This window comes from Hypanus sabinus, chromosome 2 (assembly GCF_030144855.1).
Source record: "Hypanus sabinus isolate sHypSab1 chromosome 2, sHypSab1.hap1, whole genome shotgun sequence".
NCBI classification, from domain to species: Eukaryota; Metazoa; Chordata; class Chondrichthyes; order Myliobatiformes; family Dasyatidae; genus Hypanus; species Hypanus sabinus.
Window position 1 is genome coordinate 89,529,896 of NC_082707.1, and position 26,878 is coordinate 89,556,773.

General features: G+C 41.2%; 2 protein-coding genes across 2 annotated transcripts in view; one reads left to right on the forward strand and one right to left on the reverse strand.

The window, feature by feature from the left end:
• LOC132381077 (uncharacterized) overlaps window positions 1-26,878 on the reverse strand; it is a 244,472-nt gene that overhangs the window by 123,900 nt on the left and 93,694 nt on the right. Inside the window, exons 5-9 of the mRNA XM_059950264.1 lie at window positions 21,124-21,202; window positions 19,130-19,290; window positions 18,934-18,977; window positions 15,335-15,431; window positions 14,342-14,392 (exon numbers count right to left, since the gene is read on the reverse strand). The gene's annotated coding sequence lies outside the window, so the exon portion shown is untranslated. The remainder of the gene's footprint in view (window positions 1-14,341; window positions 14,393-15,334; window positions 15,432-18,933; window positions 18,978-19,129; window positions 19,291-21,123; window positions 21,203-26,878) is intronic.
• sned1 (sushi, nidogen and EGF-like domains 1) overlaps window positions 19,685-26,878 on the forward strand; it is a 131,275-nt gene continuing 124,081 nt past the window's right edge. The window contains exon 1 of the mRNA XM_059950254.1: window positions 19,685-19,947. Coding sequence (XP_059806237.1) covers window positions 19,738-19,947 — 210 coding nt within the window. The 5' untranslated portion in view covers window positions 19,685-19,737. The remainder of the gene's footprint in view (window positions 19,948-26,878) is intronic.

Consider the following 26,878-nt stretch of genomic DNA (forward strand, 5'->3'; position numbering starts at 1 on the left):
TGCATGTAGCCCTTTGGGTTGTTTTCATATGTTATCCCTCATGTTTGGATTTTTACAAGCTCCATTTGTTACCTCAGAGATATTTGCAGGGCTTTCTGAAGTGAAAACTTCCAAAAATTTATATAGCACATCAACCATCTTGTGCTAATTCATCAGCCTCGTTCTCTATAGGCTCCTTACTAACCTTAGCTGTCTTCTTTCTATTTATTCATCGATAGAAATCTTTGTTTCATTATTCCATACAGGTTTTATTTCAAAATTAACTTTCATCCTTCTTATGAGCTTTTTAATCTTTCACTGCTACACAGTAAAATCTACTCAGTCTCCTTGCCCATGACTAACTCTTGCCACTTTGTACTCTGCTTTTCAGCTTCATTATCCCTGAGCTCCCTTGATAACTACAGATTGGCCTCTTTCTCAAGGAATCACTCTTCCTAATTGGCATAAATTTCTGCTGAGTGTTAGAAGACAATAAGACATAGAAGCAGTATCAGACCATTTGCCCCATCAAGTCTGTTCTGCCATTCCAGCATGGCTGATTCATTATCCCTCTCAACCCTATTTCTGCTGCCTTCTCCCTGTAACCTTTGATACCCTTACTAATCGAGAACCTATCAGCCTCCAATTTAAATGTACTCAAGGATTTTCATTTGAGGCAATGCATTCCACAGATTCACGATCACTGGCTAAAGAAATCTCTGTTCTAAATGAACATCCCACTATTCTGAGGCTGTGCCCTCTGGTACTAGACCTCCCCACCAGAAGAAACATCCACTCTATCCACGATTTTCAAAATTCAACAGGTTTCAATAAGATCTCTCATTCTTCTAAACTCTAACGAGAACAGGCCCAGAACCATTAAACCTTTCATTCCCAGAATCATTCTTAGTAACCCCTACTAGACACTCTCCAAAGCCGGCACATCTCTTCTTAGATAAGGGGCTCAAAACTTCTCACAGTGCTCCATGTACAGTCTGACAAACGCCATATAAAGCCTCAGTGTCACATCTTTGCTCTTATATTCTAGTCCTCCCGAAATGAAAGCTAGCATTGCATTTACCTTCCTTACCACTGACTCAACCTGCAAGTTAAGCTGCACAAGGACTCCCAAGTCCCAAGTCTTCTTGCACATCCAATTTTTGAATTTTCTCCACTTTTATGCCTTTATACCTTTTTTCCTATTTGTGCCTTTGTTCCTTCTGTCAAATTGCATGAGTACACTCTTTCCTACACAGTATTCCACCTGCCACTTCTTTGGCATTTCTCCCAATCTAAGTCCTTCTGCAGATTCCCTCCTTCCTCAATGCCACCTGCCTGTCCACCTACTAAATCTTCGTATCTGTTAGGTTCAGACCCAGATATTCTTTAGGAGACTCTTTATTTATGAGACACAGAGAGCCATTCCTCCAGACAGCAATAATACTGCTTACAGTCAGGACACACACCCTCTTTATGGCTGATTCTAATAGGTATGGTTTGTTCAAAACTTCCATATTTGCTATTGTTCTAAGCAAGCTAGAGTGAAAAACACCTAAATCACATTGCGTCATGTAGTCCAGAGGACAACACCATGTAGTCTTATGTCTACAGCAGTGGGCTAACGGGCAACACCAGGTTTTCTGCTGATCCAGGCATTAAGCAATCCAGACACACAATTCTATAGTCTCGCAAAGGTATTTACATGACTCAACTGGCCAAAATTCTCCACAGTATCATCTGCAAACTTGGCTACAAATCTATCAATTCCTTCATCCAAATCATTGACATTCAATGTGAAAAACAGTCCCAATACCAACGCCTGCAGATTACCAGTAGTCACCAGCAGCCAAGTAGAAATGGTATTTTTTGTTCCCATTCTTTGCCTCCTGTCAGTCAGCGAATCTTCTATCCATGCTAGTCCCTTTCCTGTAATACTGTGGGCTATTATCTTGTTAAGCAGCTTCATGTGCAGCATCTTTTCAGAGTTCTTCTCAAAACCCAAGTAAATGACATTCACAGACTCTCCATTGTCTATCCGGCTTATTAGTTCCTCAAAGAATTCCAACAGGTTTATCAGGCAAAATTTTCCCTTCAGGAAACAATGGCGACTTAGACCTATTTTATCATAGGCCTCCAAATACCCCGATATTTCATTCTTAATAATAGACTACAACATCTTTCCAACCACTGAAGTCAGGCTAACAGGCCTATAATTTCATTTCTTCTGCCTCCCTCCCTTCCTGAAGAGTGGAGTGACATTTGCAATTTTCCAGTTCTCCAGAACCATTCCAGAATCTAGCGATTCTTGATAGTTCTTTACTCATGCCTCCACAATCTCTTCAACTACGTCTTTCAGAACCCTGGAGTATAGTCCATCTGGTCCAGGTGACTTATCTACCTTCAGATCTTTTACCTTCCCAAGCACCTTCTCCTTAGTAATAGCAACTACACTCACTTCTGTCCCCTGACACTATCACATTTCTGGCGTACTACCAGTGTGTTCCACAGACAAGACTGACATAGAATATTTGTTAAGTTTGTCCACCATTTATTGTTCCCCCATGACTACATCTTCAGTGTCATTTTCCAGTGGTTCAATAGCCACTCTCATCTCTCTTTTATTCTTTCTATATCTGTAAAAACTTTTGGTATCCTTGTTTACATTATTTCATCTCATCTCTCCTTATTGATTTTTATTTGTCTTCTGTTGTTCTTTAAAAGCTTCCCAATCCTCTAACTCCCCACTATTTTGGCTATATTATATGCCCTCTCTTTTGCTTTAATCGTGTCTTTGACTTTTCTTGTCAGTCACAGTTGCCTCAACATCTCTTTAGAATACTTCTTCATCTTTGGGATGTATCTATCCTGCGTCTTCCAAATTGCCCCCATTACTGGTCTTCCATCATCCCTGCTAGTGTCTCCTTCCAATCAACTTTGGCCAGCTCCTCTCTTATACCTCTTTAAATCCTCACACTCCATCGTAATACTGATACATCTAAATTTATCATCCCCTTCTCCATCTGAAGGGTGAATTCTATAGCATTATGATCACTGCCTCCTAAGGATACCTTCACTTTAAGCACGCTAATCAAATCTTCAATACAAAATGCTCAACCTAGAATTCCTTTTCCCATCGTGGGCTCAAGCACAAACTGCTCTAAAAAGCCATCTTGTAGACATTCTACGAATTCCCTCTCTTGGGATCCAGCACCAACCTAATTTTCCCAATCTACCTGCATATTGAAATTCCCCATGACTACCATAACATTGCCCTTTTGACATGACTTTTCTATCTCCATTTGTAATTTATATTCCACATCCTGACTACTATTCAGAGGCCTGTATATAATGCCCATCGGGGTCTTTTAACCCTTGCAATTTATTAATTCTATCCACAAGGATTCTCTATCTTCCAATCCTATAACATCTCTTTCTAAGGATTTGATTTGATTTTTTCCAACAGAGCCACCCCACCTCCTCTGCCTACCTGCCCATCCTTTTGATGCAATGTGTATCCTTGGTTATTTCTTTCAGCCATAACTTAGTGATGCCCACAATGTCATACCTGCCAATCTCTAACTGTGCTAAACAATCATCTGTTCATTCCACGTATTGCATGTATTCAAAATTAAAACCATTGTTCCTGTATTTGTCACCTTTTTTGATTTTGGCCCCATGTTACATTTCAACTTATCCCACTGACTGCAATTCTGCCCTTGCATCTGCCTGACATTCCTCACAGTCTCACTACACATTGCATCTATTTGTAAATGAACTGCCCCCTCCTCAACCCTATCACTCCAGTTCTTATCACCGTGTCAAAATAGCTTAACCCTCCCCAACAGCTCTGGCAAACCTCCCCGCAAGAATATTGGTCTCCCTCAAGATTAGGTGTAGCATTTCATTTTTATACATGTCATACCTTCCTCAGAAGTGATCCCAATGATCCAGAAGTCTGAAACCCTGCCCCCTGCACCAATTCTTCAGCCGTCCATCCATCTGCCATATCATCCTATTCTTACTCTCACTGGTGCAGGGTATAGGCAGAGATACAAAGATTACTAACCTGGAGGTCCTGCTTTTCAGCTTTCTACCTAACTCCATATATTTTCTCTTTAGGATCCCTTCCCTGTTCCTACTTACGTCATTGGTACCAATACTTACCGTGACTTCCAGCTGCTCACCCTCCCCCTTTAGAAAGCTGTGACCTGATCAGAGACATCCCTGACTCTGGCACCTGGGAAGCAATACACCAGTTGGGTGTCTCTTTCACGCCCACAGAATCTCTTGTCTGCTGCTCTAACAATGGAACTACTGCGCTCCCCTTCTCCTCCCTTCCCTTTTGAGCCACAGAGAGAGACCCAGTGCCAGAGACCTGGTTGCTGCAGTTGTTTAAATATCTGCCACTGTTTATATATTGACCTATTTCTTATACCTTTTTCCCTGTCCACCTTAAAGAATTCCACCTTCAGACCACTGTAATTATCTTTATTTATGTAGAAGAAGATAGCTTTGGTCCAGAGGTATGTCAGATGCATGGTGCATCTTCTATTGTTACATTCTGATCACTGATCCCATTGGAACTCATCTGAGACAGACAGTGAATTATATGAGAAAAATTCATTGCTTTCCTCTATCTGAAAATGTTCAAAGCATTACAAATCCCTTCCTTTTCTCTAACTTTTTTTTTAGGATTATCTTTCCTGGCCAAGTATGTGGACTGGAGAGGTTTCAAGGGACTTGGGTCAACTGTGGATATGTGGGACTTGCTTAGATAAGGACCTTGGTCAGCCTGGAGCTCTTGAGCAGAACTTCCAAGTTCCATGCTGATTAACTCTATGACCTATCGCTCAGGATAAGTCACTTCACAGTTAGCCATCTTATACACTGCACATGGCATAAAAATCCAGTTCCAAATATTCCATTGTATAATTCTGTAACCATGGCAACAATCTAGCATCAGGCACTTCCTGCCCCATCTGTGGAAAAGTCTATGATTCCAACATTGAGCTCACTAGTTACCTCACAGTAATACCCCACAAAACCAGAGTGGAAAAAAGTCATTTTCAATCCTGAGGCACTGCCTAAGTGGAAGAAGGTGTTAGGCATCACTATTCATTCTCGTTCACTTATGCACAATCAATTAACCTGAGAGAAAAAGGAATACTGGAGAGCCTATTAATCTAAAATAAAAACTGAAAGTACTGGAGACATTTAGCGTCTCTGGAGCTGGGAACAATGTTAATGTTTCAACAATACTCTTTCATCAGAACCCCAACTCTTAAACATTAACTTTACGACACGGTTTGTATTATAAGTAAACTTGCATTCCTTCTCCTCAGACTCTTCGTCTTGACTATTAATAATGGAGGCAAATAGAAAAGAACTGTCTTCATCCTTGTGATTCCCATGTGTAACAGCCTGCCCATCTGAATCAATACTTTTATTTAAGCAGTCCAAGATAATATATAATTTTCAACTTCATGAATCTTTATTTTATTATATACTCTTCTGTGTGTCATCTTGTGAAATGCCTTTAAAACATCACTATTGTTTCTGCTGCTTACAGCCATAAAAACAATCAAACCTGATTTCCAATTCAAGAAACGACTTGATTCTCTCTATTATGCTTTTATAATTTTTCTTACAATTTCTGAATTACCTCTGCTGCCTATGTGGAATTAGGGAGAGCCCCTCTTTGCAGCCAGCTGTCTTACAAACTCTTGCTGTACTGACAGTTAACTCTTATCAGTCCGGATTTAAATTTGATGCTCTCAACTACAAATCAATTGTTTGTGTAAAGCTTAATATATTAACCCTTGTGCTGATATTTTAGATTTTAACTGTATATTTATCCTTTGATATTGATATTAGGTGTATGGGAATGTGATCTAATTGAGGAGGTGAGTCTGTGCTGAGTTATGTGATGGACAGTGCTCAGGGAATCTTTGCAACTTTGCAATGCACCAGGAACATACAGAAAAATTCCATTAATCTGGCATGTTCAGGGCTTGGGTGATACCAGACTGACAGAATTTCCAGGTTATTGGATTCTATTCCTACGAATATCCCAGCACACTTTTATTTTTTGCACTTTACATAGTGGAACAATAAGTGCACCTGGCAAGCTTGAAGTGAATACAGTAAACAAGGCCCCAGTGAGTTTCAAGGTAAGGTGGGGAAACAAAAGCAGGCGAGTTTCAAGGGAATGCAGGGGTGGGAGAACCAGGGGGCTGATGTTTTCATTGGTGTGTTAAAGTGAGCAAGTTAACTAGGTCCCAATGTGTACTAAAGGGAATACAAAAAACTGGGCTCAAACCCAGGTTAGCTGGTTTAGATGAAGTGATGCTAGGAGTGGGAATGTAAGAAACAGGGGAAATAGTGAGCAGCAGAAAGTTAACTGAAACTTTTCAGTAGCGCGGGGTTAAAAGTGGATGTTTTGTAAAGTCAATCCAGTAGGTGGTAGAAATTACTGGAACTTGACATTCTTAATATTTGAATCATTAACATGAACTCTCTGGTTTGCAACACTCATGATGCTAGCAAATTATCCCAATTATTAAGGCATCCCTCAGGAAAACATGGGATGTAATGTTCTTTAACCATACCGCCATTCATCTTATTCTCAATACTGGTCTCTGCAGCTCCATCTAAACTCGGCACTGCCTTGTTCTGGCCACTCTGCCAGTGCTACTTAATAACGAACAGGTCACAAGAGACCCGAAGCAACAACTTCCGATTATTGGTGAGCAAGCAGCTGAGAGATAAACCGTGAAAGATTTGATGGGCAGATATTTCACATTGTTCAGACTCACTGGGAGAAACTTGAGCTGGTAGGGAGAGTCTTCTAACAAATCACTTGATAATACTTATGCTCAGCAAAAAATTCCAACAGAGTCTGCATCAAATTAGCTAGCCTGAGGGACTTGCCACTTCCAACTCAATTTCAGGCAAATATACTGGGAAACTACTGCAAAAGCACTGTAATTCAACAGGGATATTCAAAACCAAACTCAGAACACCAGTTGTTAAATAAAACATAAAACATCGAACAGTACAGTAGATTACAGGCCTTTCAGCCCACGATGCTATGCTGACATATATAAACATACTCCACAATCAACCTAACCCTTCCTTCCTACACCACCCAGAACCCTCCATTTTATAGTCACAGAGCACTACAGCAAAGGAACAGCCCTTCAGCCTATCTAGTCCATGCTAAACCATTATTCTGCCCAGTCTCATCGATCTGTAACTGGACCATAGCCCTCCATACCTCTTCCATCCATGTACCTACCCAAATTTCTCTTCAATGTTGTAATCAAATCCTCATCCAACATTTCCACTGGCAGTTCGTTCCACCCTCTCATCACCTCTGCCCCTCCTGCAATCAAGTCTCACTAATGGCTATAATGTCCTAATTCCACATGCTAATCCATGCTCTAAGCTCTTTCCTACAATATGCCTTGCATTGAAACAGGTGCATCTTGGAACATTTTTCCTACCACACTCAATCTTTGATTCCTGTATGTAGGCTTAATATCTTTCCCTAAAAGCATTCCACTATCTGGCCTGGCACTTTGGTTCCCATCCCCCTGTAACAAGATATTAGTCCCCCTCCAGTTCAGGTGCAAACTGTACTGTTTGTACAGGTCCCACCTTCCCTGGAAGAGACCCCAATGATCCAAAAATCTGAAGCCCTCAGTAATGCACCATCTCCTTGGCCACATGTTAACTATATTATCTTCCTATTTCTAGTCTCACTAGCACATGAAATGGGAAGCATTCATGAGCACACAACCGTGAATGTCCCGTCCTTAAACTTAGCACCTAACTCCCTGAATTCACTGTTCAGGGCCCCGTCACCCTTCCTGCCTATATCATTGTTATTGATGTGGGCCACAGCCCGCTGGCTACACCCTTAAGAATGCCGCGGACTCGATCTGAAATACCCCTAACCCTGGCATTGAGCTCTTTTTATTACACCCATGTGTCTGTATTTTAAATGACCCTATTTGTAGAAGCCTCTACCACCATCTCCATGAGTGCATTCCAGACAACTACCATTCTCTGTGTAAAAACCTACCTCTGAAATGTCTAGAATCCAAATCAGAATCTATTGTTTTCTGTCAGCAGCACAGTGCAAGACACAATAAATTAGTACAAGTACAAACAATTGATCAAAAACAAACAAATAAGCAGAGCAAAAGTGGCACAGCAAAATAGTGTGCATAAGTTCAGAAATCTGATGACAGGAGAGAATAAGCTGTTCCTAAAATGTTGAGAATTGATCCTCAATCTCTTGTATTTTTCCACCTTAAGTCATTTGGTATTGGCTATCATTACCCAATAAAAAAGGCTCTGGCTCTCCAGTCTACTTATGCCTCTCATAATCTTATACACCTCTATCAAGTCACCACTCATCCTCCGTTGCTGCAAAGAGCTCAACCTTCCCTGGTAAAGACACGTTCTCTAATCCAAGAAGCATCCTGGTAAATCTGTTCTGCACCCTCTATAAAACTTCCACAACCTTCCTGTAATGAGGCAACCAGAACTGAACACTAAACTCCAAATGTGATCTAACTAGAGTTTTATAGAGGTGCAAAATTACCTCAAAGCTCTATAACACAATCCTCTGACTACTGAAGGCTAACATACCATACACCTTGTTATCCAGCCTATCAACCGATCTATGGACTTAAGACCCAAGATCCCTCCGTTCATCCATGCTGCTATGCATTCTGCCATTAATCTTGTAGTCGGCCTTCAAGTTCAATCTTCCAAGGCTGGAGAATGTCAAGCAGTTCAACCTGGTGGCAGAACAGCGAGTGAAACTTTCAGGTAAATGTGACACTGTTGAAAGCGAAACAGTTCACATTTATGGTCATAAATTCATAGAGCAGCACCGCACAGAAACAGGCCCTTTGGACCACAAAGTCCATGCTGAATTGCTAGACCAGAGCCCTCCATAGCCCTTGTCCAAACATCTCTTAATGGGGAAATCGAACTTGTATCCACCACATCCATGACTTCCACCAGCAGCTCATTCCAAACTCAGAGTGAAGAACTGCACCCTCAAGTTCCCCTTAATTATTTCAGATTTCACTCTAAGCCTTATGACCTCTAGTTATAATCTCATCCAAACTCAGTGGAGAAGACCTGCTTGCAATTACTCAATCTACACCCCTCAAAATTTTGCATACCTCCAGCAAATCTCCCCTCATTCTCCTGTGCTCCAGGGAATAAAGTCCTAATCTTTTTAATCTTTCACTACAGTTCAGGTCCTCAGGTCCCTGTAACGTGCTTGTAACTTTTCTCTGGATGTGATAGGGTCTTTTAAGAGACTCCTGGATAGGTACATGGAGGTTAGAAAAATAGAGGGCTATGGATAACCTGTGGTAATTACTAAAGTAAATGTTTGGCACAGTATAGTGGGCCGAAGGGCCTGTATTGCGCTGTAGGTTTTCTAAGTTTCTATTATCATCCAACTCAATAATATAGATGACAAACAACAGTGGACTCAGTACCAACCTCTGCTGCACACTACTTGTCACAGGCCTCCTGTCAATGGCAACCATCGATTCCCACTAAGCCAATTTCAAATCCAGTTTACTATGTCAACCTGGATGTCAAGTGACTGAACATTCTGGACCAGCCTCCCTCCCCAGTGGGATTTTACAAACCTCCTTTAGGTCACTCTGCAGTAAACTACACTATAGGGGAAAAAAATTCTAGCTTATTTAGCCTCAAAGTGCATTTCTTATTAAAGTATGTATATGTTATGCAACTTTGAGATCTGTCTCCTTACAGGCAGCCACAAAGCAAAGTAACCCCCCCCAAAAAAAACTAATAAACGAAGACTGACAAACACTCAATGTGCATAGCAAGTAGCACCTAGAACGAAAGTGAGTCCTCGGTCACGAAGCCTGGAGCAGCCGGAGCAGGCCCACAGCCTCAGCCTCGGTTCAGCACATAGCAGAGTCAACGTCTCAGAACCGCAGACACGAAGCCCGGTGCAGCTGGAGCAGGCCATAACCTCAACCTCAGTTCAATGCAGAGTGCAGTCAACATCATTGGGCAGCAAGCAGAACCCAACCCAACCCTCACATCTGGTCCCAACACCTTGTCCTTACAATCCAACTGGCCCAATGTTTAAATCATCCAAACATCATGTCAGGTCCTAATAACTCAAACCCAGTTTCACTAATATCCTTGTAAATCTTTTGTTGTATCATTTCTAGATTAATGATTTTGTATTTCCAGTACTTGTTTTTATTTTAAATTTTGGTTTATCTCACAACTCATGAAGACAAATTGTCATCATTCTAGAGAGAGTAATTAAATAACTTGCTCATCTTGGCTACAACCTCCTTGGCTATTGAGCTTTATGTTAGAAAGCATGGTGCCAGCAGCTTTGGAAATATACTGTCACTTGGATGAATTTGTCATTCTACGTGAACTGAAAAACTAGCATCTGCCATCAAGAATCCTGTTCTTGGTCAAGATAAGGCAAAATTTAACATTATTCTACCCACAGACAAGAAATGGCAAAATTAAGCAATAATGTGGAGGTTTGAGCTTCAGTGAAATTGAAGATGATTCTTGGAACAGCACTATAACTTTGAGCCCTTAAAACCTGATAGTCAATAAATTACAGCTGATCTTCATCTCAATAGTCTTTATGGGAATTGGTTCCATGACTTTTAATACAACTAAGCCTCAATAGGAGTTCTAGATTTCATTCTCAGTGGGGGCTCATTTCAATATCAAAGACCATGAGCCATCCAGGCAAGAGCGAATTGTAAAAGAAACAGTTGAGAGTTTCACCACCATGTTAGGGCTAAATTGCTTACTGACAAGGAACACCTGCACGCTTTGATTCAGCCATCTTCTCTCGTGGTGGGCTTCAAGTAGGCAGTTCGGCATTGCTGATGCATTCCTGACCCGTGATGCCGTTCACCTCTTCTCTCCTGCATTCTCCACTTAGAGAAGGTTATGGGGGTGGTCCAGCAATGCAATGGTCTTGACTACCAAAAATCATGGATTTCATTCCAAATACTTTTCCAGTAATTTGGTTCTCTCATTATGCCTCAGTTTATTCAAATCTGATGCCCCTGCAACAAATCTATCTCCACAATCAAATTTATAACATAACTTTTATTCCTCTAGCCCTATCATAATGAACTCCCTTGAAAGTAACTGTTTGAATACACAAGAATACACAATAGACAAGAACTGTTTGAATACTCTGCTCAGAATGGAACACACATCCAATAGGGAGTGATGCTCCTGTGAAGTGCCTTGGGAAACTTTGCTCGGTTACTGTATAAATGTAATTAGTTGCCGTCATGATTATCTAAGTACATCTACCAATCCCTTGTACTGTCACTCTCTTGATTTGTTTTCCAGTGCCCTTTATTTCTTGCCATTATTTCTGTTGGTTTGAATCTTGCTCCTCCACAATGTCACTCACTAACCCCTCTCCAGCAGTATGTATTATTGTATCTCTGCTAATATTAATCCAACTCCCACACGCTGTCACTCCCAAGATCAGTATCTTTCCCCACTCAGCACTAATTGCAGCATTAATTCTCTGCGGCTGGTAACTCTCTGCTTACAGTCTTTGAGCTAGCTCAGCTGCTGTGATATTTATTTACATTGTTGGATCTATGTTTGGAATCATGCTTTGTTCAGGTTATTAAACATAAATACTTTTTTTTCAATCTTATTTAAAAGAAAGATAACCTTAACAGAAAGAAGAGGTTTAATAAAATAAGAAATGGAGAAGGGAAAGATAGTGTTAAATTCACCGGGGAACGTAAGCACAAGGGGGACAATTGGGCTGAAGGGTTCCGATGAAAAGTTGTTGATGTTCAAGTTCTTTGCAATCAATGCTCGTACTTTTCATTCCATTAGTTTTTTGTGTGTCTAGTTTAAGCATGTCGTTCAGCATGTGGTTGCCAGATATTGTGAAATCATATTAAAACACAGATTGTTGATGCTGCTAAGGTTCAGCTGTACCTCCAATTCCGGACCCAGTGTTTAATCCCCTCCCTCCGCTGTTGTTGCTCGGACTTTCTGCAGCCCATGCCACAAGCCCTAGAGTTCCATTCTTGAATGTCCCTGACACTCTTCCTTTTCCTTAAAGTATACATCCTTGGTCAAGTTTTCAATTGCCATTCCTAACTTTGCTTTATTTGGCTTGGTTCCAAAATTTGTTTACCAGTGCTGGTTTGAAACACGGTTTAGTTGTCCAAGTCCTTCAATAGATGGGATTGACAACAGTGAAACGATCCTGTAGCCCCTTATGAAAGGAATGATGGACAAAAGGTCTATTACATATACTGTATTTTACACTCTAGATACTGAGGCTAACATTGGAGTGCTTATTATTATACAGTATATAATTGGAAAAACATAGTCATAGTGTAATAGAGCAATACAGCTCACAAACATGTCTTCAGTCTACCTAGACCATGCCAAACTGTTATTCCCAAGTCCCATCAACCCACACCTGGACCATAACCCTCTATACTCCTTCCATCCATGTACTTATCCAAACTTCTCTTAAATGTTGTAATCAAACCCACATCCACCACTTCTGCTGGCAGCTCATTCCACACTCGTACCACTCTCTAAGTGAAGAAGCTCCCCTTAGGTTTGTCTTAAATATTTCAGCTTTCACCCTTAACCTATAACATCTAGAGTTACACAACCTCAGTGGAAAAAGCCTGCTTGCATTTACCCTATTTATACCCTTCATAATATTCTTTACCCCGAGCATCTCCCCTCATTCTCCAAAGTTTCAGGCAATAAAGTCCTGCTCTATTCAACCTTTCCCTACAACGCAGGTCCTCAAGTCCTGGCAACATCCTTGTAAATCTTCTCTGTACTCTTTCAAGCTTATTGATATCTTTCCTGTTGGTAGGTGACCAGAACTACAAATAATACTGCAAATTCAGTCTCAGCAAAGCCTTGTATTGTACAACTTCAACATATTGTTCTTACTCCTATACTCAGAACTCTGATTTATGAAAGCCAATGATCCAAAAGTTCTACCTGTGACATCACTTTCAAGAAATTATAGATCTGTATTCCCAGATCCCTCTGTTCTACCATACTCCTCAGTGCCCTATCATTTACTGTGTATGTCCTACCCTGGTTTGTCCTCCCAAAGTGCAACACCTCACACTTGTCTGCATTAAATCCCACTTGCCATTTATCAGCCCATCTTCAATTTGGTCCAGATTTCACTTTGATAGCCATCCACTACAAGTGTCATCCACAAAATTACTGATCTGGTTTACCACATTATCATCCAAATCATTAATATATTTAAGAAACAACAACGGAACCAGCACTGATCCCGCTGGCATTCCACTAGACACAGCTCTCCAGTCAGAGAGTCAACCATCTACTACCACTCTATACAAATACTTATATTTTCTGTCCATTTGAATACTTTCCAATAATTCACCCACTGCTGATGTCAGGCTCACTGGCCTAATATTCTGGCTTATTCTTAGAGTCTTTCTGGAACAACAGAACAACATTAGCTATTGCCCAGTCCCTGTGGTTAAGGAGGTTTAAAATACCTTCCCAAGACCTTACTACTTCTGCACTAGCTTCCTCTTAGGGGGACACCTTATCAGGAACTGGGGACTTATCCACCCTACATTACCTTAAGTCAACAAGCACATCCTCTGCAGCAATCTGGATACAGTCCATGACCTCACTACTGTTTTGCTTCAGTTCTCAAGAATCTGTGTCTATCTCCCAAGCAAACAATCCACTTAAAATCCCTCCTATCACATGAAAAAAATGTCAGAAAATGTTGTGAACAGCACTACACACTCTACATGGCCTTTTTTCTAATATCCCCAAAACATTTGATTCCAGCAACTAGAGGTATTATGAAATTCTGTCAATAGAAATTCATCCATGCTTGTTCTATGGCATCGTGCAAGCTGGATTGTTAGCCAATAGAACCATACTCAGTGAATTATGGTGCCAAATAAGTCTGTGTCATTGCCTAAATATTTTCTCAATCTTTCTTGTTGCAATGTGCATCTCAGCTCCAGCAGACTTCCTGCAGGAGAGGAGCTAATCTTCAGAATCAGTGGGGAGTGTTAGTCTACTGCGACTGCACTCCAGAACCAAGATCACACAGAACTCAGTAGCCGAACTGAGTATGCAGACGACAATTGTGTCTGCACATTCTCCAGAGGCCAAATTTTGGGAGTCATCTTTCAGAGAAGTCAGACGACAGTGATGGAATTCACCACTGCCTTCAGTGCACTAGCACAACCCGTAGCTGACTAAAGAAAGATGTGTTAAGTGATCGAGATCCGACAAAACTTACAGTAAGATATCCTCCTGTCTGTTTCTGAGGTCTTGGAAATCCATTTCGGCACTGGAAAAAAGATCATGTGCACATTGTGTGAGATGCAGGCACAATGAAAAAAATCTTGCTTTCAGCAACATATAGACAATGTCCAATGAAATCATCTAAACAGTGAAAAAAGAGTACTGTGCAAAACAAGACATTAAAGCAAAAAAACACAGTCAGAAACAAGTAGCAGGAGAGTGAAATAGTCTGACTTTACTAAGGTAGTGATCAGCATTGTGCAGGTCAGTTCAAGAACATAATGGTTGCAGGAAAGTAGCTGTTCCTGAACCTGCTGGTGTGAAACATCAGGCTTCTGTACCTCCTGTTTGATGGCAGCAGTAAGAAGAGGGCATAACTCGAACGGTGAGGACCTTTTATGAGAGATGCCACCATCCTGAGGCAGTGCCTGAGGTAGATGTGTGTAATCAATCAGGCTGTGTTCACTAATCTCTGCAGCCTTGTTTTTGCCATACCGGGCTATGATACAACTAGTCAGGATCAACAAAGATGTATCTTCAAAATCTTCAGAGGAAGGTCATGTGAACCAAGATCTTCTCCCCACCACCATCCCTTCCCCTGACCAACATCCCCAACAACGACTCTCAGGATGTTGGTTGGGGGAGGGGATGGTGATGGGGAGAAGATCTTGGTTCACATGACCTAATGACTCTCAGGACATATCTCTTAGATTACTGACCTCAGACTCCTGAAATAGATATTGTGTTCTATGCTTTGTCATGGGAAGAGATCATCAAGTGGACAGGGAAATTGATTCAAGAAGGTGCTTAAAGCTTGCTTGAAGAAATCTAACATTGCCAATAAGTTCTGGGAATATCTTACCCATAATTGCTCAGAGTGGAATGGAAACATTTGGTATTGAGAACCATCAGGCTGAGCAACAGGAGCACACAGTAATGGTACTTGAGTGACAAAATGAGCAGACCACCTCATGAACCTTTCACCCACCTTATTGGCCACCTCCTAACTTCTCTGGCCTCAGAAGTTCCATCAGGGCCCACAAAACTGATGAGGAAGGAACTCATCCTCAATGCCAAGAGATTTCCTGAAATGAAAAGTTAACATACTAACAAAATAACCAAACTGGAATTGACAAGGGACATTTTTCTGCAAAGAAGTTGCCATGGCCTGGAATACAGTGCCTTGAAAGATGCAGAAAGCAGCTTTCATTGTATCTTTCAAAAGAGGACAGGTACTGAAAAGGGAAAGTATACAGTTACAAGGAAAGAACAGATAGTAGAAGTAATTCACAGTCAGCTTAGGCACAGTGGTGAATTTCATTATTGACATCTGCCTTCACTTTTCCCAAGATTTGGAAAAGGTCCAAGTTTCCCCAGTGTTTTGGGTTGTGCCGTCTGATTTAATGAAGAGAGGTCTTGATATATTTGCTTTGCCCCAATGTTTGTTGTATTTGTGAAGAAAATTGTTTGCATAGGGCATTTATTCATTTGGTGCTCTCCTGCTATTTTGTTTGGCCTCAGACTTACAGTGACTCTGAACCTCCCATTTTAATGCACCCTCCGTACTAAGCAGAACTAAACCACTTTGTGTGGCGTACAATTCACTGAATATTGCTTAATGGGTGAACAGAGCAGTTTTACCTAAAGGCTTTGGAAAGGTCATTGACAGCCCTTTTTTAGTTCTGAATCATTTGGTTCATTGCTACTGAGAAGCATGGCGCTGGTCTGGGCATATAGTGATGGAGATCTTTCAAGCCCCCAGCACGAGCAGGATGGGCTTGCTTTTGTGCTGGCAATCCATTAACAAGGGAAGCAGCAGTGATAAAGTAGAGTAAATTGAACAAGCATTGATTGGATGCCATTGACTTAAGGGTGTTGCAGGGAAGGAAAATTCAACAAAATGATGATGCATGGATTAGGGAGAGTGAGGAAAGCCAGGGAGATCAGAGCCCAGCCATATCAATAACAAAGACAGGAAAGAAAAGCTTCAAATTGAAAAAAACAGGAGATGAATGAAGGATAGTCTGTGAGGTGATCACTTGTTTCTTGATTCTTTCCAGAACTGCAAGAAGGCTTAAGAGATATTGGATTTATAAGGCTGCAAGTGATTATGAGAAATTATACAGAAATATGACATATGCATTATGCATTGTTGCATATTCACAATTATGAACAACTAAGACCAATGGCCATGGGTTCACAGTAAATAATACGTCATAGAGAAAGATAATTTTAACGGTATATTTAGTTAAGAGAGTTTTTAATCTGTAGGATATATAAGCAATTAATAGTAATAGGCAGAACATGGGGAGACTTCCCAATTTCGGAACAAAGTTCATAAAGTGGAGTGGAGTTCAAAGTGACAGTTGAACTATTAATACTGCCTTGGGTGGCCTCACTGCTTAGTAAACTGAACCTGCCTACCACGGCCCATGTCATTCTGTGTTCTAAATTTCATCTTAATGGGCAACGGGCAACTTTCGCTTCTTGGCCCCAAGCTTCTTGATCTTAAATCTCTCCATAATTTGCCACTTCATTTTATTCGTCACACTCCACTTCTCTAATTGTGAATTTCTGCACCTTCATTTCTTTGTCATTGATAGCAAAGTCTTCGCCCATCTCAGGTACTTTGCCTTATGCTCCATCTACACCCCATCGGCTCCTCTCTTTACTCCACACTTTTAGAAAGCAGTAACGCTCACAATGCCTCTCTGCTACATTTCCCTGTCTCTCTGTTAGGAAACAAAACCTCTGGCTATTTGTTCGATTATTTTAAATCTGCAAAATATATGCAATCTTTTTCTCTTAAGTCATATCACAGCAGCGTAGTAGCTAGCACAACACTCTGCAGTACAAATGATTGGGGTTCATTCCCTGCCACTGCCTGTAAGGAGTTTGTACGTTTTCCTCGAGAGCTTCGGTTTCCTCCCACAGACCAAAGATGTACCGGTTGGAAGGTTAATTGGTCACTGTGAATTGTCCCGTGATTAGGCTCGGATTAAATCGGGGTATTGATTGGCGGCATTGCTCAAAGAGCGGTATCTCAATAAATAAATAATTATCTCTCTGTTGTATTCCAGCCTTTGGGGAGATGACATGATTGACTTGAAGGAGAAATCAACCATCTAAAATCTGTTATCTATGAAGATTCAGATTTTCTTTTGTTAGTGATTGGGCAGATTTTCCCTTGCTTGTGATTGGATTTCCCGCATCAACAGATTTTCTCTTCTTTGTGATTGGTCAGACTTACCCTTGCTTGTGATTGGATTTCCAGCATCTGCAGATTTTCTCTTGCTTGTGATTGGACTTCCAGCATCAACAGATTTTCTCTTGTTTGTGATTGGAGCCACCCACTCTAATTCCACTTCACATTCCCATTCTCACATGTCAGTCCATGGCCTCCTCATCTGTCACAATGTGGCCACACTCAGGTTGGAGGAACAACATCTGGGTAGCCTCCAACCTGATGCATGAACATCGTTTTCTCGAACTTCCGGTAATCCCTCTCCTCCCCCCACTTCACCATTCCTTTTTCCCTCTCTCATCTTAACTCCTTACTTGTCCATCACCTCCCTCTGGTGCTCCTCCCCTTTTCTCTCTTCCATGGCCTTCTGTCCTCTCCTATCAGATTCTCCCTTCTCCAGCATGGTATTTCTTTCACCAATCAGCTTTCCAGCTTTTTGCTTGACCGCTCCCCCTCCCAGTTTCCCCTGTTACCTTATGTTTCTTCCTCCACCCTCCCAACCCCACCTTCTAACTCTGACTTCCCATCTTTTATTTTTCTCCAGTCTTGGCCTGAAGTGTCAACTCTACTCTGTTTCATAGATTGTGCCTAGCCAATAGATTTCCTCCAGCATTTCGTGTGTGTTGCTTCGATTTCCAGCATCTTGTAGATTTTGGGAAGTTTGTGATTATCTATGAAGATATCAGCATTTAATCTGATGCCAAAGGATCCCTTAAAGTTGGGGATGCTACTTAGTAATGAAGCTGAGTGCATTTTAAAAGGGATATCAGTAAAGCCTCATACATAACCACAGTGTTATGTATCTTCACTGCACGGACAATGATTCAATAAAGCATCTTACCAGAAACAAAAGGGCTTGGTGTTAAATGTTGATGAAACCTCTTTGAAGATCAAAGTATTTTTATCCCAGACTCTGTGGAAACTCAGAAAGGTGCCTTAATTCAAAGATTGATATATGTCTGGATATGGAGGGAATCCAGGTGCAAAACACAGCAGTTAAGACAGAGAGAAAACTAGCCATAATCTTGTTGCATAGCAGAGCAGGTTGGAAGGGTTGAATGATGCACTCCTGCTTCCAACGACTTTATCTTATGAGCACGAGGTGCACTGTATCTGACATACACCTGTGAAAGCTGGTGAAGCATTTTTATCTGGTTTCGAAGGAATTTCCATTAATTTATACCTTTGCCTTCTTTTCCTGGGCTTTGTGGTGTGACCAAACCATTAAGTTATCCCTCATTTCAATACCTCCACACCTCCCAATCCAGTTGGGTCTTTCCTCCGTCTGCAAGCCAGCTGAAAAAATATAAAACAGTGTAATCTGTAATCAATATATAACTTACATTTCCGGGGCCCTTGCTTTATCTTTCCTCCGTTAACTGGTGACCTGAAGTGAAAACAGAAAATGATGACGGTTGAGCAGCGTGTTTAGAAAGAGAACTAGTGTTTCGAGTCCAAAGCACCTCATCAGAACCGAGCTAAAAGTATGTTTCAGATAATGGCAAGTAGAACAGGACATTCTGCATTACCATTCCTTACCCAGAATTGCTGGCACTGAACAGAGGGGGAATTGCCCCATCTGGAACGCATCTGGTCTGCTGGAGCAAATTAAAAGGCGTCCGAATTCTTTGGGGAAATATTATTCTTGTTGGAAAAAAATCTACTTGGTAAGTGCTGTGAACACTCAATGTCAGGCGCATCTGTGGAAAGAAAAAAACGGTCAACCTTTCAAAGCCGGGATCCCCCATCAGAACTTGAAGAAAAAGGGCATTTGATTTTACTAAGCTGAGCGCAGAGCTGTTTTTTGATGTATGCTTTCTCTTTCTGCGCCGGCTTGGGTACAAGTACCTGCCGGATGAATCCAAAGGACTCCCAACCTCGGGTTGTCCCGTTTGGTGAGTTCAGCTTTAAGAAAGTCCGCTTCAGGGTGAAAAGTTAGTGAAGTTCAGACTACCTTGGAGCTGATTGGTCCTCTGTGTGCCGGCCTCTCTATTCTGATTGGGTACTGGGATGCCCATCACGCCTGGTGTCGGTTTCAGGCGATTTGATAGGATGAGGGGTGGAGGGTGTCTGCTACACTGAGGATACCGGGGACCGGTACAACTCACGCTCACACACACTGTCCAGGTGACTTAGGGTTGTGACAGATGGAGCTGCGGGTCGGAGCGCTGCTGGCCGCCGGGATTGTGCTAGGGTCGCTGGAAGGAATCTCCTGCTTGGTGCCACTCAGTGACTTTTACCCATTCGGGGTGGAGAACGGGGACTCGGTCAATGCTAAGGTGGACGATGGAGGGTCCGGGCTGCTGGAGATCTCACACAGCTTTCCCTTCTTCGGAGAGAGGCACTCCGGGCTTTACGTGAGTCGCATTTCCTTCGTTATATCTCACCAGCTTCTCTTGTACGAACAGTCCTGGGGCAGAAACTGCCTCTACACCCACTGCCCAGGTAGATGTACTTCAGCCTGTTAAATTCTACCAAGCTCTACAAACTACAAAATTCCGTCTCCTTCACCTCCACCTCCATTCATTGCGGTTACGGTGTCTCGTGTTCGGCGAGCCCCATGTCGTACTGCTTAGGGTAAACTAGCCCGATATTCGCTCCACTGCTCCTACACATGGAGTCGACACAGCTCCATCCGACCAGTGAACGTTGTAACCGGCCCGTTATTTTGCAGCCTCTTCGCGGTATTTAATGCACTTCATTCCAGAAGAAGGGGCAGAAAGTACCGGGCACTGTCAACTTTATTGCACTGCTAACTCGACGACTGGTTGCCCGCCGGTCACTCCACGGTCCCATTGTTCTGAAGGGCACTCTTCTGCCCCTGCCCACTATGCACACTTTCTTCTTACTGCGCTCGCAACCGCTGCCAATTATTATACAGCGTATATTCCGTTTGCTTATTGCACATGGAGCATTTGGTGAACTAATTATTACACTGCGCTCATTGTTATGTGTGGAGCATTCTCTACAGCTACTAATGTACAGTGATCACTCTGTCAATTATGACCCGCCCGTTTATAAACTTCAACTTGAACGGCCCGGGGCTTTATACCAGATGCTTTAACATCCATGTCCCTGTGCAGCCCACTGCTGATCGTTGAACTGTAACCACCACCATCCAGTTTAATGCTCTGGAAAGTCACTATCCAGGGCAATCCGAGCACTGTCCATTAGAAAATGTGCCGACCGGTTGCCCATGATTGTTCTGTGGCAGTCTGTTCACCTCTCCTTGCGCACTAGACACCCTGTACATTTTGATTAACGTGATGCCCATTCAATATTAGACACACAGGGAGAGTAGGATATGTTATTTTGTATCAGGCGTTGAGTCATCTACTATAATCCACTGAGCACTTTCTCCCCAGGTATTATACATCAAGTGCCCTCCTCATAACTATAAACTGCATCCTCTATCATTATATCCGTTATCTGCTTATTGCTATGAATTAGACATTCTAAATGGCCATTATTAGACGTGGATTATTATAAACTGTGATTGATGCTCATTTATTGATATATATTAGATAGTTTACCTGCACATTGTAATCAGCATCAGCTCTAATATCATGTCATCAAATTTGTTGTCTTTGTGGCAGCTGTACAATTCAGTACCTGATAATAGAAAAAAAAACATGAATTACTGTAAGTATAAATATATATTAAATAGTTCAAAAATAGAAATCTAAGAAAAAGTAGTGAGGTAGTGTTCATGGGTTCAATGCCCATTCAGAAATCAAATGGCAGGGGAGAAGAAGCTGTTCCTGAACCATTAAGTGTGTGCCTTCAAGCTCCTGTACCTCCCCTCTAAAGGTAGCAATCAGAACAAGGCGTGACCTGGGTGATGGGGTGCTTCATGATAGATGCCACCTTTTTGAAGATATAAAGTGGTATACTGTATTGTGTGATTTCTATATTGCACCCTCCACCTGACTTCTGTTTAACACTGAGAGATTTACCTAGCCTTCCTTGTAAGCAAGTTGTATCATTAACCCTACTATTATAATCTGGGTACTCTTCAGCTGTCCTTTGGCATTATGTCAGATCATAATTGTACACTAGCTTGGAAATGCATTTGGGTTATTATTGCCATAAATACTGAGGAACAGTAAAATCTTGCATACTGTTCATATAGATCAATTCAATACACAGTGCATTGAGGTCATAGAAGGTAAAACAATAACAGCATGAAGAAGGAAGTGTAACAGCTACAGAGAAAATACAGGTAGACAAAGTTACAATGAGGTAGATTGTGAAGTCATGAGTCTATCTTGTTGTACAAGAGAACCATTCAATAGCCTTCTAACGGTGGGGTAGAAACTGCCCTAAAGCCTGATGTAAGTTTGAGACTTTTCTGTCTTCTGCCTGATGGCAAGGGGTGGGCCAGAAGAGAGAATGTTCAGTTCAGTGGGGTCTTTAATTATGTTGGCTGATATACTTCTCACTGCCTCAGTAAAGACAGAATCTAAGGAGAAGAGGCTGATTTCCGTGATATGCTGAGTTGTGTCCACAACTCTCTGCAGTTTCTAGCAGTTGCCATACCCAGGTAGGATGCTTTCTATGGAGCAGTGATAAAAAAATGATGAGGGCTGAAGGGGACATCAAATCTCTTTAGCTGCTTTTTATTATCCACTTTCACTACCAATACAAGGACAACCAAAAGAAAATGAGAACTGACAAATATTGATTTCACCATCACCCATCTCCCATCCACTTGTGGAACATGCATGATCTAATAGGCAAACAGAAAAAAAATAACAAGAAGCCAATATTACAGAGCCCAGAGAAGTGTAGGCAATATAGTAGTAAAATAAAAGAAAGGAAAGCAGGAATTCAAAGTGAATCTATAGGAAAAGTATATGGCTGGCTGAAAGAGATGGCAGAAGAAAGAATATGTCCTTTTAAAGATGATGTGACCTCATGAATGAAGGTAGAGGAAATGGAAGGAAGAAAGGATGTCATTAAAATGGACAGGGTGCAGAAAAGGTCTACAAGGATGTTATTGGGTCTGGTATGCTTGTGTTATAATGAGGCTGGTTAGGTGGGAAATTTTCCCTGGAACATAAGAAGCTGAGGGATGATCTGATGGAGGTATAATCTGAGCCATAAATGTAATGGATAATCACAGATAAGGGAGTTTAAAACCAGAGGACATAGATTTATGGTGAGATAGGAATGATTTAAAAGGGATCTGGGGAGAACCTTTCCAATAGAGTGCAGTGTGTAAAGGGAACAATATGTTGGAGGAAGCTGCAATGTCAGGTACAATTACAATGGTTCAAATACATTTGAATAGGTGCATGGATATGGGTCAAATGCAGGCAAATGTGACTAGCTCATATAAAATATTGGTAATATTGCCTATCATGTGTAAATTTCTATGTTCATGTTCTGTGTTCATGTTCTATGGGTGAGTTTGGCCAAAGGGCCTGTTTCTGTTTTGTATAATTTTATAACCCTATGAATCTACATATGCAATTCTAAATAAATAGTTTGGATCTCTCTTTATAGAAAAGGTGTCATATGCTCATTAGATATTAGAGATGTTCCATAAACATGGGGGAAAGGACATATTCAGGTTGTAGCATTTTAAACTGTAGATAAACATCATCCCTGGACAAAATAGATACTGTAACTGCCTTTTGAAAGAACAAAAGAGTAAATGGAAGAGATCTTGATTTTCATTTTCTGATGCCCTTTCATTGTAGACGACATCTAATCATTTAAAAACTGCTAATGTAATTATCTTGATTAACCGAGGAGAGAATTTTAGATGAAGTAACCAGTCTGTCTGACACAAGAAGTGGGCAAACTATTGGAAGAAATTCTAAGGGGCAGCATAAATCCAAATTGATCAAGCTTACTCAAGTACTTTCAGTGTGGATTTATTAAAGGCAGTTCATACCTGACTCCTTTGACTGAATTTTTGAGAAGCTAAAAGGGAGAGTAGCGATCACATTTAGTGTAGTCTGCACGGATTTTAGATAAGATTTCAACATCATCCCACATGGATGATTGATCAGAAAAGTAAAATCATCCACATAAACCAAGGGAATTTGATATATTGATGGAAGGAAAATTGCCTAGTAAGGAAAAGAAAGACAAGAGTGTGTGGAAAAAGGTAGTGCCTCTTGCTGTCCATGATGTATATAAATAATTGTAGTTTAACTGTAGGGATCATGGTTAAGACTTGTTCCAATGGCCCTAAAATTTTCAGCATGGTTGAAGAAGAAAGCATTAGGATCAGGAAGATAGCAAAAGACTAGTTGGATGAACATAAGTGTTATCAATGGCATTCAGTCCAGAGATGTGTGAGGTCATGCTTTTGGAGAAGCAATATAAATGGATGCTGGAAAGGGAATAATGTAGAGGATGACAGGGATCTCAGAGTGCATGTCCATGATTCTCGAAGGCTGAAGGACAGAGATGGTTAAGTTGCCATAAGGGGATGCTTGCCTTCATTAGTTAAGGCTAAGATTATAAGAGTGACTAGACCAGCTTTTCTCAAACTTTTTGCTCTGGAGGAACTCTAGAACTAATTTTCAGGTCTCAGGGTAGCATGATCAGTAAATTGTAGATACAGCAATCCAAAAATGGTTGTCAATGCTCTTTTGAGTAGAGAATGAATTTTTAGCCGAACTCTCTTGAGGAAAAACAAGTAGTTAAGCTTAGCTCACCTTTCTTGAAATTATTCTCTTTCCCTCTCATAAATTTTAGAAACTCATAAGGCAGGCATAATAAATTGCTGATTAATGATTGGCTTAAGCCAAAATGGGATTTAATTTTTCTAAAGATATGCTCAGTAGATTTAGTTTACATAATGGTTGTAAATATATACAACAACTCCATAGTGGCAGGCCAGCAGCTGAGTTGCAGCACATAAAAATCCCTCCTATTTTCTACTAGACCAGTAGTGTTGTTCACTCTGATAAGTCAGTCATCAGCATGTTAGAGGAAGCTGGGGGAGAGGCTAATGTCACAGCCCAAGTTGGGTGAGTCTGTTCAATGTTCAGAAAATCAGCCAACTGTCCTCCCCTCTGTGCAATACAGCACTCACCAATTATCATCCTACCATCCTCCCCTCTGTGCAATACAGCACTCACCAATTATCATCCTACCATCCTCCCCTCTGTGTAATACAGCACTCACCAATTATCATCCTACCATCCTCCCCTCCATGCAATAACAGTGCTCACCGATGATCAATGGCTTGCCCAATCTTGTGTAAAAAAAAAAAACCTGAGAATGGACTCAACCAAATAAACACGGTCCTACAGCGCACTGCCACACTGGGCTGAGAGACCTCTAACAAGATTGTTAACGGGACTGCTCGGTCACTGCACACCACTGTGAGCACCAGGACTGTGCGTCACATGAAGTTTAAAAAACAATGTGCTTTTTTTTTAATCACAATCTCTCTTGGAACCCTGGCTGAGAAATTCTGGACAAGACTACAGAAAGCATTATCTAGGCTTTTGCTGGATAGCTCTGTACATTTTCTGGTCATCATAATAAAAGGAATAGCACCAAATTAGAGAAATGTTTGAGGGTGTTGCTAGGGTTGGAAGTTTAATCTCTCTGGGGGAAACTGATGGGGTTGGTGATTTTCTTTGGAACAAAGGAGTCTGATGGGAGATTTTAAATGATGTGTATAAAATTGAGAAACAGAACGCATATGAAAGACCCATTTTCCTCTGCAGAGAAGTTAGTAGCTTTGGGACATTGACTTAATTTAGTTGGTAGATGTTGAGGAATTTGGTCGACTATACTCACTGATGCTCTTGAATGTCTGGTAATACTGCTGGTATCTTCCCCAGTGAAGACTGATGCAAAGTACTTATTCAGTTTGTCCACCATTTCCTCGTCCCCTTTACTATCTCTCCAATGTCATTTTCAAGCAGTCTGATATATATTCTTGCCTCTCTTTTACTTTTAATAGATCTGAAAAAACTTTTAGTATCCTCTTTTATATTATTGGTGAGATTATCTTCATATTTCATTTTTTTTACTTATTGATTATTCAGTTGCCTTCTGCTGGTTTTTAAAAGCTCCACAATTATATTTGCTAGATCATTTTTTGCTTTTATACCATCTTTAATTTCCATTGTCAGCCATGGTTACCTCATCTGCCCATTATAATACTACTTCATCTTTGGGATGTATCTGTCCTGCACCTTTTGAATTGTTCCCAGAAACTCCATTCTATGCTGTTCTGCCATTATCCCAGGTAGTGTCCCCTTCCAGTCACCTTTGGCCTGCTCCTCTCTCGTGCCTCTGTAATTCCCTTTATTCCACTGTAATACTGATACATCTGATTCCAGCTTCTCCATTTGAAACTGTGGGGTGAATTCTATTATATTATGATCACTGTCTCCTAAGGGTTCCTTCACCTTAAGCTCCCTAAGCGAATCTGGTCCATTACATAGCACCCAATCCACCAGTATCCAAAGTGGTATACTTACTATTGAAGAAAACTGCCATAGGGGTACTCTGCACTGGCCGCCCATTCACTTTCCTTCTCCAGACAGTCAAACAGCTAACTACCTCCTGCAACTTGTGAGTTTATGTTCACTGTTACATTTTGTAACTCTAAAACATGAAACTAATTGAAAGGAAAACATGGAACTGGGAAAGTGTGAACATTAGTTTCATTTTTACTGTAAGTGAGGGGTGTGCAGTCTGATGTGGCACACTAACATATGCCATTCATGTACTTTTACATATAACCCATTGTGAATTATGTAAACAAAGAATACTTAAACAATATATATACATATTACTAAAGTATTAAATATACAACACTCCTCTGTGCTTAGCGATTAACTCCAACTCAATATAGAATGAATTTCAACTCAGCTATGTGATGTATTGCTGTGTAGACATCTGTATATATTTATAACTGAGTAAGATTTTTTATTCTTGAGGGATAATATCTAGCCTGAAAAGGTGTGGGAAGGGTCACTCTGCTTTACAGATGAGACTTGTGATAGAGAAACAAACTTATTTTCTGGGGCCACTTCCATGGTAGTTGCAGGAGCTGTCTCTGGAGCTGCAGGAAGTGGTTCTGATAGCCCTGGACACCTTTGTTCTACACGTGTTTACATCCTAAACAGTGCGTGGCAAGCTGCTCGATCTGCTGATCAGCCCCTGCCCATCAGATAAAGCTTTGAGCCAATATTTTCATTTTGACCTTACCGAGGTGACTGGCATGTAGCTCCTTCGGTTCTCAGCTTGGATGCTACAACAACTCTCAATCTCAACATAGGGCACCCTCAACAAGGTAAAGTTCAT